Source organism: Phacochoerus africanus, chromosome 1, assembly GCF_016906955.1.
Source record: "Phacochoerus africanus isolate WHEZ1 chromosome 1, ROS_Pafr_v1, whole genome shotgun sequence".
Taxonomy (NCBI): Eukaryota; Metazoa; Chordata; class Mammalia; order Artiodactyla; family Suidae; genus Phacochoerus; species Phacochoerus africanus.
Window position 1 is genome coordinate 212,672,463 of NC_062544.1, and position 19,522 is coordinate 212,691,984.

The 19,522-nt window shown below is 35.6% G+C and overlaps 1 protein-coding gene and 1 non-coding gene across 4 annotated transcripts in view; both read right to left on the minus strand.

Annotated features, from left to right (window-relative positions):
* The window catches only part of ACAP2 (ArfGAP with coiled-coil, ankyrin repeat and PH domains 2), a 154,154-nt gene that overhangs the window by 38,919 nt on the left and 95,713 nt on the right, over positions 1–19,522 (minus strand). For all 3 annotated transcript variants that reach the window (XM_047789187.1, XM_047789196.1, XM_047789177.1), the window contains exons 7-10: positions 14,964–15,008; positions 11,671–11,766; positions 6,751–6,825; positions 111–223 (exon numbers count right to left, since the gene is read on the minus strand). In XM_047789187.1, coding sequence (XP_047645143.1) covers positions 111–223; positions 6,751–6,825; positions 11,671–11,766; positions 14,964–15,008 — 329 coding nt within the window. The remainder of the gene's footprint in view (positions 1–110; positions 224–6,750; positions 6,826–11,670; positions 11,767–14,963; positions 15,009–19,522) is intronic.
* Positions 5,557–5,717, minus strand: LOC125114441 (U1 spliceosomal RNA). The gene has a single exon (XR_007131801.1). It is a non-coding gene; the product is annotated as a U1 spliceosomal RNA (small nuclear RNA).

The following is a 19,522-nucleotide window of genomic DNA, read 5'->3' on the forward strand; positions in this document are numbered from 1 at the left end:
ACTATGGGCTGTGAATTTTGAGAATTATGAAGGAAAGAGTTGCCAAACCACAGGGTAAGTCAGAAAACTGAGAATATGGAAAGAGCAAGACTGGATTTGAAATATATTACCTGTTCCAAGTTTTGAAGGCATTGCTGGCTCGTTTGAACAGATATCCTTCCATAACAATGCCATTTGCAGCATCTACATTATATTCTAACTTAGAATCATCACTGGAGAAATCCTAGACAAAACAACATATTAAAAAGTCCATATAATTTTTACTAAGTTCCCTAGACAACAAATCTATCCTAAGAAAACAGCTTATACAGTAAAAAAGCTTTACATATTAAGACAGTTATTATCAACAATATTCATAAAGGAGGAGACCTAAATGTTCATTAACAGAAAAATGCTTCAACATAATAATGTATTTCGATTTAGTGGACTATTATGCAATAATTATTATGATGTGTAAAAACAAAGATGATTATAGAGAATACACATTAAAAGAGAAAAAGCAATATAAATTTTATAAAATATCTAACTTGTACAATAAATTGTACATACATTGTGGTTAAAAGCACAAAAAAAAATTTATACAAATAGACAAAGAAAACAACTTGATATTCTACAGGTATTATACTTAAAATGTTTTCAATTAATCCCAACATTTTATGGTGATATGCCTGCTAACAATTTTTATGAAAAAGTAATTGGGTATATTTAATTGTCATTATTTAAATTTACCACTATTGTCTAAATATGTTATGGTTGTTTTCTTAATCAGGTAGGAATAATAACTCCACTATTTGCAGTTCAGAAAAAGATAAAGACATTTTTTTTCCTAAAATAAACTTTATTTTTGCAAAGGAGAGGCACCACAGTGTTGAGTGGGCATTCCAAGCTCACCTTTCTATGAGGACTATAGAATGACACAGTCATCTACTACTGTCATTCTAATCATCCTAGTCTTCACATGCACGCGATTCAAACTATCAATTTTCCTCCAAGGATTCATTGAGTTTTAAAATAAATCCTATATTTAAAATACTTCCTGGTGAGCTTCCAAAGTAATTTCAATAAAACTACAATATTGCTGCAATCCCCAAATTAAAAATCAGTCTCGAAACTTTCAAAATTACTTCTGGAGCAATGATCAAAATTAGAATGCCATCCTATTAGACAGCAGTAGACTTTCTGTCTTGATAATGATTCTGGCAGAGACTGGCATGCCAATGTGGCAGAGATCACATGCCAAGAATGCTGGGATGTGGGGGCCCTGCACTGGAAGGGAAGCAAAGTGAGAATAATCTAAGGACTTTACAAATCTCTGTTTATGACAGTGAGAAAAGGAAACAGACTAACTTAAGAATTAAAAACAAAACTGCTTCCTGCTGTATAGCACCGGGAACTATATCTGGTCACTTGTGATGGAGCATGATAATGTGAGAAAAAAGAATGTATACATGTATGTGTCAACTTGGTGTGCAGGAGAAAAATGACAGAACACTGTAAACCAGCTATAATGGAAAAAATAAAAATCATTATATATAAAAAAAAAAACTGCTGACATCTGTCAAAATTTAACCATAAAAGACATAATAATCCAAAATAATCAAATGAAACAATCTGTAAATAAATTGCTATGTTTCTTTCTACCTTAACTTTTGCGAAAACAATCAGCAAAACTTTAATTCCTTCATTTAAAATTTATTTAATCAGGTAGACAGAATTAAGGCAGCAATAGAAGTAACTGAGTTTGGCAGCATTCTAAAGATAGCAACTGTAATAGCAGTTTTGTAATAATTCCAAAGCCACTTAAAACATAAAATAAGACTTCTTTGAAATTGCAGTGCATTATAAGTATTATAATTTTCAACTATATTCTTGATATAATCTTAAATATAATTACTATTAATATAAATTAATATTTTATAGTACTTAAAATGTGAGATAGACTTTCATAATGAAAGCAACTAATAATGTTGAATAAAACATATATTATAATTTAAATACACTGGTGAGCTGACAAATTAGAAAGGAATACTCAAAGGCAAAAGAATAAGTGAAAACTGGAAGCCATGAATGTAAACAGAGCAAGGAAGCCAAGTTTCACTTTAAGGGAATTTGCCTCACAGGAGAACTTGTAGCTTTGGTGTGGGGCCCAAGGAATAGAACGCAAGACCAAGACTGGCCAGTGAGGGGACTCTCATAGAAGCTTTCTCTTTTGAACTTGTAAGCAAAACAAGAAGGACCACTATTACCACGTTGACTCAAGATTATTTTGGAAGTCCTAGCCAGCAAGATAACAAACAAAAAGTAAAGGAAAAGATTATTTGCAAATTGATGTGACATTGTATACATAACATCCAAAAGAATCCAGAGATAAATGAGTACTAAAGAGAGCTTAACAAGACTACAGACTACAAAATCAATACAGAAAAATCCAATTTTATTCTAACATATGACAAAAGTAAACAGTAAGAAAAGAAATTTTTTAAAAAAATATTTATAATAACACTTGCAGAATAAGCATCTAGAAATAAATCTTAAAAAAGATGTACCAGAAAATTATCAAACTTTATGAAGGACATTAAATAAAACAGAGAAATATTTTAAGCTCATGGACTAGAGAATATTATAAAATAAAGATAGCGATTCTTTTCCAAATTGACTCAGAGATCCAATGTGATCCCAAATAAAATCTCAAAAGCTATTTTTATGCAACGTGGAAAGCTGCTCCTGAAATTTATATGAAAACAGAGAACTCTGGTGATTTACTTTTGAAGAAGAGAAGGTAGAAGGGCTTGCCTTGCCAGATATCAAGATAACCTATAAACTGAAAATAATTAAGATAGCATAATATTGGCATAATTAAGACAAAAAGACCAATAAAGCAGAATAGAGAGCCTGAAACAAACCTCTTATGTATGGAAATGTGATGTATAGCAGAATACAGCATTGAGTATCAGGGCAAAAACAATTTTTTTTTTGGACATACCTACGGCATGTGGAAGTTTCCAGCCAGGGAGATACCTGTGACACAACAGTAACCAGAGCCACAGCAGTGACAACGCCAGATTCTTAACCCACTGGGCCACCAGAGAACTACAAAACACACTTTTTAATAACTGATTCCAGGTCATTTAGCAACCAATGTGAAAATAAAATGAAACTGGATCTCTACTTCATATTACACACACAAAAAAAAACCAATTACAGATTGATTAAAGATCTAGATATAAAAGGCCAATCTATAAACATTTAGAAGATAATAGAGGAGGAGCTCCCTGGTGGTTCAGTGGGCTAAAGATCTGGCACTGTCACTGTAGAGCTTGGGCCACTGCTGTGATTCAGATTGGATCCCTGGCCCAGGAACTTCCACGTCGCAAGTGTGGCAAAAAAAAATTATACAGGATATATATCATCATACATATGAGCTGGGAAGGACACAAAAAGTACCAAACAGAAAAGACATTTTTACAACTATGTGAAAATTAAAAGTGTCTATCTCCCAAGAGGGATCTAATATTTAGAACATTTGAAGATAGGATCAACAGGTAGTTAGGCAACCTGATAGAAAAACAAGAGAAAGACAAATAGATATTGAAGAAACAAGATATCTAAGTGCCCCTATATGGAAGGTCATTTGTGACTAAAGCATAAATTAAAGCCACAATGAGATGTCAATACCTACCCACAAAAATTAGCCAAAAGTTTAAAACTCTCACTATATGACAAGGTGGCAAGGAACATTGAGAACTCTCACACAGTGCTGCTTACTGGGAATGGCGTTAACATTTTGAAAAATAATTTGGCATTATCTACTAATGCTCAACATATATCACCCTCTGACCCAGTAGTTTTATTCCTGGGTATAAATCTATCAGAAATATGTGCATATATCCAAAGGCATGTACATGAATATGCAGAGCATCGTTTCTTCAACTGATTAATTTCAATTCTTGAAAAATCTAAATAATTACATTAGATACACTTTAATTTTGAATTGATGGATCTTTTTCTTTTCCGTTTTTTTTTTTTTTTTTTTTTTACCTGTAATGCAGCCTTGTGTCAGCATTTAGGGGCAAAAACAGCAAAAAAAAAAGGTTAAGTATTCATAATGAGCAAAAAAATAGCATTACTTTCTCAAAGGAAAACAATAATTTGACAGTTACTTAAATTAATCAGATTTAATAATCTACTACTTTTGGACATTAAGCTGTGTACATAATAGGGTAAGAAACTAAAAGATGCATAATATTCACTAAATAATTCAATTTAAACAAACAGTCACATGTTTCTAAAATCATCACCTCTCATTTTAACTAAAAATGATTCGAGCAAATTTTTAAAAATCTTTCCACAGTAATGTCATTAAAACAAGTCATCCAACCAAAAGTGATTCTCACTTTTTTTGCTTTTTTATTTAAGGCCACATTCTCTGCCAATGGACAGTCCCAGGCTAGAGGTTGAATCTAAGCTGCAGCTGCCTACAGCACAGCCACAGCAACTCAGGATCCAGACTGCATCTGAGACCCACAGCACAGTTCACAGCAATGCTGGATCCTTAACCCAATGAGCAAGGCCAAGGATCAAACCAGCATCCTCATGGATATTAGTCGGGTTTGTAACCCGCTGAGCCACAACAGGAACTCAGAAAAGTGATTCTAACTTTAAATAAAACAAATCAGAAAGAAAAAAAAAAAAAAACACAAATCAGGAGTTACCCTTGTGGCTCAGTGGAAACAAATTTGACTAGTGTCCATGAGGACACAGGTTGGATCCCTGGCCTCACTCAGTGGGTTAAGGATTCTGCGTTGCTGTGAGCCATGGTGTAAGCTGTGGTGTAGGTCGCAAATGCAGCTCAGATCTGGCAATGCTGTAGCTGTGGCGTAGGCCAGCGGCTATAGCTCCAATTTAACCTCTAGCCTGGAAACCTCCATATGCTACAGGTATGACCCTAAAAAGACCAAAACAAAAAACAAATCATGGAGGTACGTCTTACCTGACTGTAGTCAGAAGTAATGAATTGAATGTGATCTCGTAGAAAATCTTACCCTTTTAAAATAATGTTTCTCTTTGAATATTAATAACATCACCAGTAACATTTTCCTTACTTTTTTACTGATTTCACTCTCACTTTTTTTCTGGTAATATCATCTATGCCAAATCTGTTTTAAATGATATTTCAGACTGATATTTTAAATTCTAAATAAATAAGCCATAACTAAAGTTGATTTGACTGCTTAATACAAAGGGAACAGATTTCTTAAAACAATGCTAGAAGGCTTTTTTCTTTTTTTTTGCTTTTTAGAGCCACACTCGTGGCATATGGAGGTCCCCAGGCTAGGGTCTGATTGGAGCTGTAGCCGCTGGCCTACACCAGAGCCACAGCCATGCCAGAACAGAGCAACATCTGTGACCTATACCACAGCTCACGGCAACACCGGATCCTCAACCCACTGAACGAGACCAGGGATCAAACCTGCAACCTCATGGTTCCTAGTCGGATTCGTTTCTGCTGTGCCACAACAGGAAATCCTAGAAGGCATCTTTTTTCTTTGTCCTTTTAGAGGAAAGTTATGACTATTGTTGCCCACTACTAAAATATTACACAGTTAAGTTTCCCACATTTGGGGAAATCTCAGGAATGACATGGTTAAGCTTCCTTGACGGATAATCCTGGGAAAACAACCTTCATGATCATGGTATCTCCTCTATGAGGTAAGTTTAGAAGGCATCTTTTTACATACTAGTATTATTACATTCAACCCCCAGTTCTCTCCCTTTATTTTCAGATTACTACACACACACACACACACACACACACACACAAAATCAATGACTATATAGAGATAAAATATTATTAGCCTAAATTCCAGGTATGGCATATTCAAAGCTTTTAGCACACAGAAATAAAAACGGGTTTCACACTTATATTTTCACTTTTAAAAATGTATTTTTTCAAACATCAGTGTAGCTAGGCTTAGGCAAACTAACAAGAAATACAAGTGAGGAGTTCCCGTCGTGGCGCAGTGGTTAACGAATCTGACTAGGAACCATGAGGTTGCAGGTTCAGTCCCTGCCCTTGCTCAGTGGGTTAACGATCCGGCATTGCCGTGAGCTGTGGTGTAGGTTGCAGACGCGGCTCAGATCCAGCACTGCTGTGGCTCTGGTGTAGGCTGGTGGCTACAGCTCTGATTGGACCCCTAGCCTGGGAACCTCCATATGCCTCGGGAGCAGCCCAAGGAAATAGCAAAAAAAGACAAAAAAAAAAGAAATACAAGTGAAATTTCAGCATGACTTGAGAGGGTAAGTGCTGCCTAGAGTGACTGCAGCTGGAAACGTCTAGCACCAAACACACACCCCTGCACTCTCTCTTTCAAACACACACCCCTTTTCTCCCTCTCTCAAACACACACACACATACTTTTACAGGGGTATGTGTTGCTGATATCCTAATTGAAACTATAAGTAGTCTTTTAATCAGTTAGGGCCCTAAGGCCCTAACATACTGAGGTTGTTATAAACTGGTGCAAGAGCATAACTATCAAATATTTTGATATAAAAGAACAATAAAATACATACCTGAACACTGGAAAAACATTTTATGTTTCACAAAAAACAGAGGAATTTATCTATACAATTTAATTATTAAAGCAACTCAAAGGATTTGTTTCAACACAAAAATAACTTGCTGAAACCAATAATCAAACAATTGTGTAATACAGCAATTAATCTCTTTTAACTTCTCTCCTCAAGTACCTTTTGTTGAATTGTGGAATGTTTTTGCTCCATCTCCCTTTTCTCCTTTGCTGCATCCACAACCAGTCGATCCAACTATAAAAGGAGAAAATTGTACAGACTTAAAAGTTAAAGACATGATTATTTTTTAAAAAATCATATTCAAAATAAGCCAGTCAATTTAGGTTTACCTATAAAGGCACTTTGGCTAAAAATGGAAGTTCTTTTTTTTTTTTCCTCTGGTATCATATCCTCTTTGAGAAGGTCTATAACTCCACTAGGGAAAATGTTTCTATGAACAATCATGGTGCCAAGCAAATGTGACAGAAGGCCTTGTCAAGGGCACAATAATGATAATACACTCACTCCTTGAATAAAGAGAATGCCTCTAGACGGCTGCCTGCTGATCTACTCAGCAATTCTGAGTGTCACCAACAAAACAGAAAAAAGATACACTGGTGACTTTTCCCCCAAACAACAAAAAGTAGCCACTAAGCTAGTGTGTGCCAGCTCTCACAAGTTCTCACAGACACTTCCAACCACTCAAGATGCGTATGTTTTCAAGTTAGCTTCCTAATGTTATAATCAGATATAAAAAGTAAAAAAATAATTCAACAGATAAAAGAAAAGGCTAAACAAAAATTACTAATAGTAATAATAATAAAATAGTAATCATTCATTAAGCCAGGAAATAAAATCAGCAATTTTTAAGGTTCTTTTTTTTAAAAACCAAGAATTATGAAATCATAAAATCCCATTTATTTTTTTTTCTTTTTCTTTATATTTTTCCTTTTATGGCCACACCTGAGGCATATGGAAGTTCCTGGGCCACAGGTCAAATCGGAGCTGCAGCTGCAAGCCTATGCCACAGCCACGGCAACATTAGATCCCAGCCTCATCTGCAACCTACGCCACAGCTTGCAGCAATGCCAGATCTTTAACCCAATGAGCAAGGCCAGGGATAAAACCCACATCCTTGCAGACACTATGTCGGGTTTTTAACCCATTCTGCCACAAAAGGAACTTCCCCATTTCTTTCTTGTTCCTTTCCATCAGAAGAAAATTATATGATTTCCAGTATTATAACAAAAGCTCTGGCTTTCTGAACTCCTCTTTCTGGAATGACAAACGATGAAGTTATAAAATATTATGTGGACCCACTCTTCTAGATCAAGATGTCATTTCAACTCTGAAGAGCCATCAATCTCTAATGTGTGATAAATGAATAAAAATGTAAATATCAACAGAATATGGAGAAACAAACTATTAAGCATCCAAATGTTTTAACTGAAATCCTTTAGAAGTTAAATTGAAAAAGGCCTTCTTAAAATACTATGTGGTCCTTTATTCACTATCACAAATGGTATTTTTTTCTCTACAGGAATCTAGTACTAGCCAGAGAATCTTAATATCACTGAACAATTATAAAGAACTAAAAGAAAAAGAACCGAAATAGAAGTATCACTATTACAAAGTGTTTTTTTAGATATCAACTATACTACTCCACTTTAGGATCTAATGCACACATACCTTAATGACATATCACACTGATTTAATGGGTAATTCCAGTACATGGTGCACTAGAAAAATGTTTATCCTCAACAGCTTCTTATACTGAATGAGTGGAATAACCACTATACCACAGTTTCATAGCCTTAAATTGAATGGCATACTGATGTTTTTCATACATTCAGATTGAAATGCAGTAGAAGGCAGCTGCCAAGGTTCAAATTAGTATTTATAAACTTGCATGCATGTACCTTCTTCTACACCAGTACTTCAATGCAAGTGCTGGTAGTAAAACTGTCACATCGGTAAGTAAATCTCTCTGCTGTATCCCACCCCGCTGCTATTGCAGCAGAAATGAAGATTCCCCTCCCTCTGCTGGGGGAGAAGCATAAAGAAAAATAAATTTCTCAACATGGTGGAGTGTTGGAGGACATAGATGTGAAGACTGCTAGTCTTCTCTCCCAGATTCTGGGTACTCTATCAGGAAGAGAGAGTCTGGAGCCCAGGAGGATGTGTCTCATGTTTCTATTAGGGTTGGACATCACGAGTTTAATAGGCTCCTCTAACTAGCCAGGTGACCCCAATCCTCTACCTATGTTCTGAATCCCTTCCACTCCTACCATCTACGATTTTACCACTTCTCTGCTTTTCAACTTCTCCCACTCCTATCTGCTTTTAAATCTGTGGAAATTTAATACATAAAATAGTATCTTAAATAAAACCTTTTTCCAACGCTTATTCCTCTCTAGCTACCACTTTTCTCTCTCTCTCCTTCGCAAGACAACTTCTTGAAAACTTTTCCCTGTTCTCCACTTGCCCATTTCCTATTCATCTACCCACTGTAATTGGACCCTCAACTCTCACAGAAGTAACACATAAGCTTCTTGCTGCTAAACCCAAGAGATAGTTCTCAGTCTTAGATTTACTTCAACTTTTTTCCAATATTTGTACTGACAACCACCCCTATCTTATTGAGACACTCCTTCCTTGTCCTATGCTATCACCGTCTCCTGGTTTTCCAAGTCCTCTCTCATCTATGTTCTCATCAAGCCCTTCTTAACCAGCCATCTCTTAAGAGTAGGTCATTTTTAGGGCTCTGTACTGAGCTAGATTCTCTTTTTATTCCATGCTAGTAGACCTTGACTTTCACTTACATAAATCAAAATTATTAGGTTTGAGCACTTATGTTTTTCTAAAACGGCTCCACAGTTCTGAAATACCTATTAACTCCACTTGGGTCAATCCATCCACTCTTAGGGTTTCAATTATATGTTAGCAATTACATTAGCAATTATTAACTCCTTTAGTCTAGCTTTTTCCTGAGCTCCAGATGCATCCACTTAGATGTCCTATCCTCAAAAATCAACACATTTAAACCTGAATTCATCATGTTTCTCCATCCTCCAATTAGCTATATCCTAAATATACCCCAAGTATATCTATTTATCTCCAACCCTACTGCCATGACCCTAGTTTTAGATGCCATCATCTCATAACTGAATTACTGAAAGAATATCCTAAATGGCCACTCCCAACCAAGCCATTTTACCCACTAGGCACTAAAGGCATTGGGGTTTTAGATGCTTTTCAAGGACTTGCAAAATTACCTGAGACCCAGGAAGGTTAAAAACTGCAAAACTGAAGTTAATAAATGTCATCATATGCAGTTATTGAAATTAGCCAATTACAAACCAATGTGTTTTTTTTATAATTTATATTTAATGTAGGATGAGGGTGGAATCTAATGTTCGATAAGATGTGGGGAATACCTAGAGCATGAGAAAGTCTTGCCTTTTTCCAAATCTGGGTTGGATGTCCTATCAACATATTCCATGAAATGTCAAATTTCCCAATATGTTAAATTTCTTTAAAAATACATATACTGGAACAAAGGCAACAAAAGCAAAAATAGGTAAGTCAGACTACATCAAACCAAAAAGCTTCTGTACAGCAAAAGAAACCATCCATAAAATGAAAAGGCAACCTACCAAATAGCAAAAAGTGTTTACAAATTACATATTTGATAAGGGATTAATATCTAAAATATATAAAGGATTCAGACAATTTAATAACAACAACAACAAAAAAAAAACCCTAAACAATACAATTAAAAAACAGGCAGAGGATCTGAAAAGACATTTTCCCGCAGAAGGCATACAGATGGCTAACAGGTGGCCAAATGTCACTAATCATGAAGGGCATGCAAATCAAAACCACAATGAGATATCACCTCGTACCTGTCAGAATAGCTGTCAGCAAAAAGACAAGAGATGAGTGTCAAGGACATGGAGAAAAGGAAACCCTTGAGCACTGCTGGTTAGAATGAAACTGGTGCAGCCATCATGATAAAACAGTATGGAGATTCCTCTGTAGATGAACCTATCTATAGAACACAGACTCACGTACATGGATAGCAGACTTGCGGTTGCCAGTGGCAGAGAGGGAGGGAGTGGGACTGACTAGGAGTTGAGAGTTAACAGATGCAAACTGTGACATTTAGAATAGATAGACAATGAGGTCCTGCTGTATAACACAGAGTATTTTGTCCAACCACTTGTGATGGAACATGATGAAAGATAATTTGAGAAAGAGAGAGGATATGGATGTATGTCTGGGTCACTATGCTGTATAGGAGAAACTGACAGAATAATGTAAATCAACTACAATTTTAAAAAATTTTAATTAAAAATAGAACTACTACATGATCCAGAAATTCCACTTCTAGGTACTGATCTGAAGGAACTGAAGCCACTAACTCGAAAAGATATCTGTACCACATGTTCACTGCAGCATTATTTAGCCAAGATATGGAAGTAACTTAATCGTCCATCAGCAGATGAATGGATTTTAAAATGTGCCGTACACACACACACACACACACACAGGAATATTATTCAGTCATAAAAAGGGGAAATTTTGTCTTTTGCAACAACATGGATGGAGTCTGAGAGCATTACACTAAGTCAGAAAGAGAAAGATAACTTTGGTATGATCTCATTGATAAGTGAAATCCAAAGGAAAAAAAAAGAAAATATCCCTGATTCACAGAAAAGATTGGAGATGGTTAGAGGTGGAGGTTAGAGAGTGGGCAAAATGAGTGAGGAAGGTCAAAAGGTATGAAACTTCCAGTTATAACATAAACAAATCCTGGGGATGTAATATACAGCATGGTGTCTATAGTTAATAATATATTGTATATCTGAAAGTTGCTAAGGAGTAGATCTTAAAAGTTCTCACCAGAAGAAAGAAAAAGTTATAACTATGTTAGGTGATGGATGTTAACCGGACTTCCTGGGGTAATCATTTTGCAGTATATACATATACTGAATCATTATGTTGTATACCTGAAATAAATACATGTCAATTACATCTCAACTGAAAAAAACACATATATTGGTATATAACACAGAATCAAGAAATAGAGAACATTACCTGTGCACCAAGATCCTTCATGTAGGGCCCAAGTTCACTAAATAGATCATATCCTTGATGAAAGAAGGCCAAATGTGCATACATAAAGGATAGCATCTAAAAGGAGGAAACGAAGGTTAGGATTTTAAAAGTCAGTTCTTAGATAAATATTCTAAATTTTTTTAAAAATTCTGATCCTATTTACTCTTTAAAAATGAATCTATAAGAGCCTGAAATATTAAATCTATTTAAAATTAAACTGAGTCTTTTTTCTTAAGAGAATACTTTAAAAATATTTGCAAATATAAGAATTTTATACAAAAGAAATTTCTGAGTGGATTAAAATTAACAATGTCCCAAATTACAGTTGTTTAGAATATATCCAAATGATCAAAATTCATATTGCAATAATGCAAAGAATCAAGTTTTCAATAGCTTCAACATCTCCCAAGGTACATTATAAAATATTGGTTTGTCTTTCAACCAAACACACTGGCAATACCTAAAATTACAAATAAAACATTAAAAAACTAGGAGGGGACATATGAAGCTTTCTCCCTCTTTTTTTTTTCTTTTTAGGGCTACACCCATGGCATATGGAAATTCCCAGGCTAAGGGTAGAATCAGAGCTGCAGCTGCCGGCCTACACCACAGCCACAGCAACAACAGATCCAAGGCACACCGGCAACCTACACCGAAGCTCACTGCAACAGTGGATCCTTAACGCAATGAGCAGGGCCAGGGAGTGAACCCACAACTTCATGAATACCAGTCGGGTTCGTTACCACTGAGCCACAATGGGAACTCCACAAAGCTTTTCAAAACAAAACAATCACAAACACTTTACAACCTGCGAGATCACTAAGCACAACACAAAGTAGTAGAATTTTTTTTTTCTCAAGCTACCAAAATAAAATGAGGCAAGAGATTTTTGTCAATATGGAGATTTTGCTATACTCATTCCAAAAATCCATAACTATTGTTAATGAGTTAAGATTTTTTACTAAGTTTTTCTATATTTTATCTCTTCATGAGAGAAAAATCACTTTTATTTTTACTAGTTAAGTTTTTACATGAGAAAGAACTAAAATAATTCAATCACAACACTGAAAGAATCCTTCAAACATCCATACAATTTTATCAAGAAGAGACATCTGTTTAATTCCCTGAAATCTAAAACAGGTGGTAAGGTCCTTAATACTCAAGAATCATTCAAAAGAAATTTTTTTGGAAGAGAAAAACCAATGAAAAAACACAATGACAGCTCACTAAAATATTATTATGGAATCAGTCAACAGCAGTTGTACAGCTTTGTGACCATGACTTTTAAAAAACCCAACAATTATTTTTTTAAAAGAGTGGGGAAACTAATAGCTACAACTACATAAAAATTTTAAATATGCCTACACATCAAAACACATAATAAGCATATTAAAAGTTAAGATAAACTAGGAAAAAAACAAATGACGAAGGGTTAATAGTCTTAATAGACATGAGATGTTACAAATGAATATGAAAAACATGAATACACCAACAGAAAATGAGATGAAGGAAACAGAAAACGGAAATGGGGGGGGGGAGGAGATGTTCATACTCATTTCTACCAAAGAAATCCAAAATTTAACAATGAGATGATACTTCCTATCTACCAAATTACAGTTAGAGTAGAGGGAATTAACAACCAATGTTGGTAAAATGTGGGAAAACGTTCATTCTCACACACTATCAGTGAAAATTCAACAATATATTTTAAAAACAATAAATGCTTAAATCCTTTGACTAAGTAATCTCATCTTACTCTATTCTAAAGACATAATCATATTATTCATTAGAATGACCTCATAATGTTATCCTTTATGTCAAAAACAGGGAGATTACTTAAAAAACCATCAATAAGTAATTAATATAAGGTATATTCAAAGTCAACAAACTATAACCTACAAACTACCCAACCTCCAACTTGTTTTTAGATTGCCTATGAGCTAACAATGATTGTTGCATTTTTTAATGGTTAAAGAAAATGAAAAGACGACATGTAATTCATAACATGTGAAAATTATACAAAATTCAAATTTCCATGCTCCTAAAAAAAGTTTTATTGGAACACAGTCATGCCATTCATTTACATATTGCCTATAACTGCCTTCTCATTACAATAGCACAGGTGCAACACAGACCATATGGCCCACAAAACCTAACATGTACTATCCAACCCTTCAAAAAAAAGTGTGCCTACTTCTACTATTTTCATATGGTAGAATTCTACCTGCACAAAAGTCACTGTTAAATTAAAAAAAAAAATGTTTGGTGGCACATGATGATTCTGGAGTGTATTAGTGAAAAAAGAAAATTATAAAACAGTATACAGTAATGATACCTATTTTGTTTCAAAAATTAAATGTAATTTTAAAAGGTACATATACACGTTCATGTACACACACAAACAGGCATGCATGCACACACACACACACACAGACTACACCAAGATATTAACAATGGTTCTCTCTTGGTAGTAGCATTTATAAATATTTTCGTTCTTTCTTCATACATTTTATTTTCCCATTTTCTGCCATTAACACACATTACTCTCAATCTAGAAAGGATGTGGAGGTAAAAAGGAAGTATAATGTACTTATCTGATAAGAAATAACATAAGTATTATCAGAGAATTTAGGAAAAAGCTAGGTGGGGACAAGGATCAAAAGCAATTTCAGGAGACCCTTTGAGAAAAGAAGAAAAAAAAACTTTAGTGAATAAAATCAGAGAGGAGAAATTATTGTTAAGGTTCTCAAAATATGAAAGAATGTAATGTCCATACCACTACCATCTTCTGCCCACTTCCTTGTTAGCTTTAAGACAAAAAAATTAAAAAATCATTGTTGCCATGATTGTGTAAAGGCTCAGGGAATAAAAGTGATCCTCACATTTCATCTTGTTTGTTTTCTAACTTCATTCCAAAAGGCTAATACATTATCAACAATCCTAAGGGAAAAACTCTGTAAAATGATACTATTTATGTGTGCCCTCAATCTCAAATATTGAAATTCTGATTTAAGGAGCTTACAGTGTATTAGAGGATGAGACACATATAAATAACTGTAACATAAAGGAGACAAAAAAGCAGCTAAGGGACACATAGGAAATACAAAAACATTAAGAAGATTAATTATGAACCTGGAATAAATAAATAAGTCAATAAATATACATATATACACACATACACATACATATAAGGTGCTATTTTAAAATACTTAAATACATACATTTAATTCCATACTAAAATATTTAAACCATCATTACAATAAATATCTTACTGATTTTAGGATTTCAGATCTCCTTTTTGATTGAAGAACATTAATCTGAGGGAAAATACACTTGATTAATCACTTATGCATTATTCTAAAAACTAACCCAGAATGAAACATTGTAAAATTTGCTTATTCTAACAGTTTAATACTTTTCCAGAAAAGTAAACAAAAATGTTAACCTTTTGACCTGCTTTTTGCAAAAACAGTTAAGAAAAACATACCAACAAAATTCATTCCATTTTTCAACTCAAAGGAAAAACTGGCCATATTTAAAACCATAAAATTGTACTGATTAAACCATTACCTTGATAAATACTTGAATTTCTTATAATTCCATCTTTTCTCCACCCTCCTTATTTAACCAGTCATTAAGATCCTTCAGGGAGGAATTCCCATCATGGCTCAGTGGTTAACGAATCCAACTAGGAACCATGAGGTTGCGGGTTCAATCCCTGGCCTTGCTCAGTGGGTTAAGGATCCAGTGTTGCGGTGAGCTGTGGTGTAGGTTGCAGGCTCAGCTTGGATCCCGCGTTGCTGTGGCCCTGGCATAGGCCGGCGGCTACAGCTCTGATTAGACCCCAGCCTGGGAACCTCCATATGCCATGGGTGTGGCCCTAGAAAAGACGGGGGGAAAAAAAAAAAAAAAAAAAAAGACCCTTCAGGGATTCCCATTGTGGCACAGGGGAAACGAATCTGACTAGTATCCATGTGGATTTGGGTTCAATCTCTGGCCTTGCTCAGGGGGTTGGAAATCCAGCACTGCCATGAACTGTGGTGTACATCACAGACGTAGCTCAGATCCCGCATTGCTGTAGCTGTGATGTAGGCCGGCAGCTGCAGCTCTGATTCAACCCCTAGCCTGGGAATCTCCATACACTGTGTGTGCAGCCCTAAAAAACACACACACACACAAAAAAAGGAGATCCTTCAATACTTATCTTTAATACAAATACTCATTACTTTTCACCATTACCACCAATCTCCACATCTTTTCCTGAGTGTTGCGACAATCTATGAACCAGTCTGTTTCTACTCTGGACTCCTTACTCCATTCTTCACATAGCAACCACAGTGATCTTTTTAAACAATAAATAAGATCATATTACATCTACCTTGAAATCTCCCAACTCCCTACTACAGCCTCCAAGGCCCTTTGTGATGAGGCTCCTGATTACCTCTCCAACCCAATTTTCTACTACCTTCCCCCTTTGTTTTTGTTTTTGTTTTTTTTTGTTTTTGTTTTTGTTTTTCTGTCTTTTCAGGGCCGCACCCACAGCATATGGAGGTTCCCAGGCTAGGGGTCTAATTGGAGCTGTAGCCACCGGCCTACACCACAGCCACAGCAATGCCAGATCCGAGCCACATCTGCGACCTACATTCGCCACAGCTCACGGCAGTGCTGGATCCTTAACCCACTGAGCAAGGCCAGGGATTGAACCTGCAACCTCATGGCTCCTAGTCGGATTCGTTTCCGCTGTGCCACAACGGGAACTCCAACCTTCCCTCTTCCCTCTTCCCGCGCTCCAACCACAACCCAAAACTACTCCCACCTCAATGCCTACATTCTATATGTTCTGTCTTCATGCCATGGTTTTTATGCCCAGATGGGCACAGGCTCTTATCTATCAAGTACCAGCTTAAATAGCATTTCTTCACAAAGGTCTAAAGTAGGCCTTTAAGGGAGTTCCCATTGTGGCTCAGTGGTAACGAACCTAACTAGGATCCATGAGGATGCCGTTTCGATCCCTGGCCTCACTCAGTGGGTTAAGGATCCCGTGTTGCTGTGGCTGTGGTGTAGGCCGGAGGCTACAGCTCCAATTTGACCCATAGCCTAGAAACTTCCATATGCCACAGGTGCCACCCAATAAATAAATAAATAAAACTTTTTAAAAAAGTAGGCCTTTAAGCACTCTTTAGTATATCAACCCTATGTATTTTCTTCGTAGTTTTCATGACTATCTTATACTTTCTTATATACTTATGTCTTTTCCCCAGCTAAAACATATGTTCCATGAGAGCAAGGTTTTGCCTTACTCCCAGTTGTACATGCCAAATTGTCTATGTTAAGTACTCAGTAAGTGTTTATTAAATAAATTAATGGACTTTAAACAAATATTTTAATTAGACTAAACTATTGAAAGATCACTAAATTATGAAAGTTGCCTTTTGTACTATCTCTCCCAACTCTAGAAATTCATTTTAGAAAATCATTTTATTTTTGTCCGTTCTTACATATACACTTAATGAATAAAATGTTTACATACAAAAAGACCTATTCACTTTTTGCTAAAAACTGTCAAAAGATTATAGAATATCTGCCTTTAGAGCACGTCCTTCCCACTGAATACTCTGCCTGTTTTTTAATAGGATAATTTTAAAGCACTGATCAGAAAATAAAAACAAATGAAGAAAAATCTAAAACTGGACAACTACATGTAAAAGAATGAAATTAGAAAAACTCTTAGAGGAAAACATAGACCAAACCCTCTGACATAAACCACAGCAATATCTTCTCTGATCCACCTCCCAGAGTAATGACAATAAAAACAAAAATAAGCAAATGGGACCTAATTAAACTTATAAGCTTCTGTACAACAAAGGAAAACCCTAAACAAAACAAAAAGACAACCCAAAGAATGGGAGAAAATACTTGCAAAGGAAAACGACTGACATGGGATTACTCTCTAAAGTTTATAAATACCTCCTACATCTCAATACCAAAAAAACAAACAACCCCATCAAAAAATGGGCAGATCTAATTCGCCAAAGAAGATATACAGATGGCCAACAGGCACATGAAAAAATGCTCAACATCACCAATTATTAGAAAAATGCAAATCAAAACCACTATGAAGTACCACCTTATGCCAGACAGAATGGCCATCATCCATAAGTCTACAAACAATAAGTGCTGGAGAGGGTGTGGAGAAAAGGAACCCTATTACGCTGTTGGTAGAAATGTAAATTGATACAACCACTATGGAAAACAGTATGTAGATTCCTCAAAAAACTAAAAATAGAATTACCATTTGATCCAACAATCCCACTCCTGGGCATCTATCCAGAGAAAACCACGACGCAAAAAGATACATGTACTCCAATGTTCATCGCGGCACTAAATACAATAGCCAAGACATGGAAACAACCCAAATGCCCACTGACAGAGGAGTGGATAAAGAGGATGTGATACATATACACAATGGAATATTACACAGCCATAAAAAAGGAAATAAATAATTGCATTTGCAGCAACATGGATGGACCCAGAAATTATCATGCTAAGTGACGTTAGTCAGACAGTAAAACACCAACGTCATATGCTCTCACCTATATGTGGAATCTAAAAAAGGATACAGTGGACACAGATACTGACTCACAGAATTTAAAAAACTTATGGCTTTCAAGGAGACAATTTGGGGGGCTGGACTGGGGGGGGTTGGGACAGAAATGCTATAAAGTTGGGTTGTGATGATTGCTATACAACTATAAATGTAAAAAAACTCATTGAATTAAAAAAAATAAAAATTTAAATAACTTTGCTTAATTAAGCACTAGTTTCTTCTGCATATCTGTTTCAAGGCCTATTCAGTTGTGCGGGGTTTTTTGATTTTGGGGGGTTTTTTGCCTTTTTAGGGCTGCACCTGAGGCACACAGAGGTTCCCACGCTAGGGGTCAAATCAGACCTGTAGCCACTGACCTACGCCACAGCAATGCCAGATACAAGTCGCGTCTGTGACCTACACCACACCACACAGAAACACCGGATCCTTAACCCACTGAGCAAGGCCAGGGATCAAACCTGCATCCTCAGGGATACTAGTCAGATTCGTTTCCACTGAACCACAACGGGAACTCCCCATTCAGTTTTAAGGAATAAATATATTAACTTTCAAATGTCCTAAAGAAAACCTTAGGAAAATGTTTAAAATGCCTGTTTAGAAGTGAAAAATAGCATATATTTGAAAAAACAAAAGTATATTCAAATATTTCTAGTAAAGCATAACAAACTATAAATTTGAATGTTTATTACTTACTATTCTCCTCAATAGATACTTTTGCCATATAATAAAATAATACAACAGTTCTCATTAGAAGAATCAAATGAGCTAATAGTTATGAGAGGTAAGGTCCTAACTTGAAACTGATGAATGGACACCAAAGAAAATGGATAGTTTATAGTGTGTAAGTTGGGTAATAATGACTATTTTAGCTAATTTCACCCTCCCCAAATAAAATTTTAAATTAAGCTGTACATTCTTTCAAAAAACATTACCTATTTTCTAATCATTGGTGTAGAGGAAAGGGATATCATCTAGGACATGAAAGTAAATAATTACAATAAGTGTTCTAACAGCAATGTGTATAACAACATTATGGCAGCACAGAAGAAGCAGAAGCAAGAATGATTCATTCCGCCTGGAGAAGTTTGAGTAACTCTGATCACAGAACAGAGAAAGAACTGCTAATGGGTAGGTAAAAGCAAGGCAAGAAAGATCAATCTTTTTATAAGAACATCTTAATACTTCAGACAAGAACTGTGTTGGGGCTGCAAAAGAGTGAGGAAC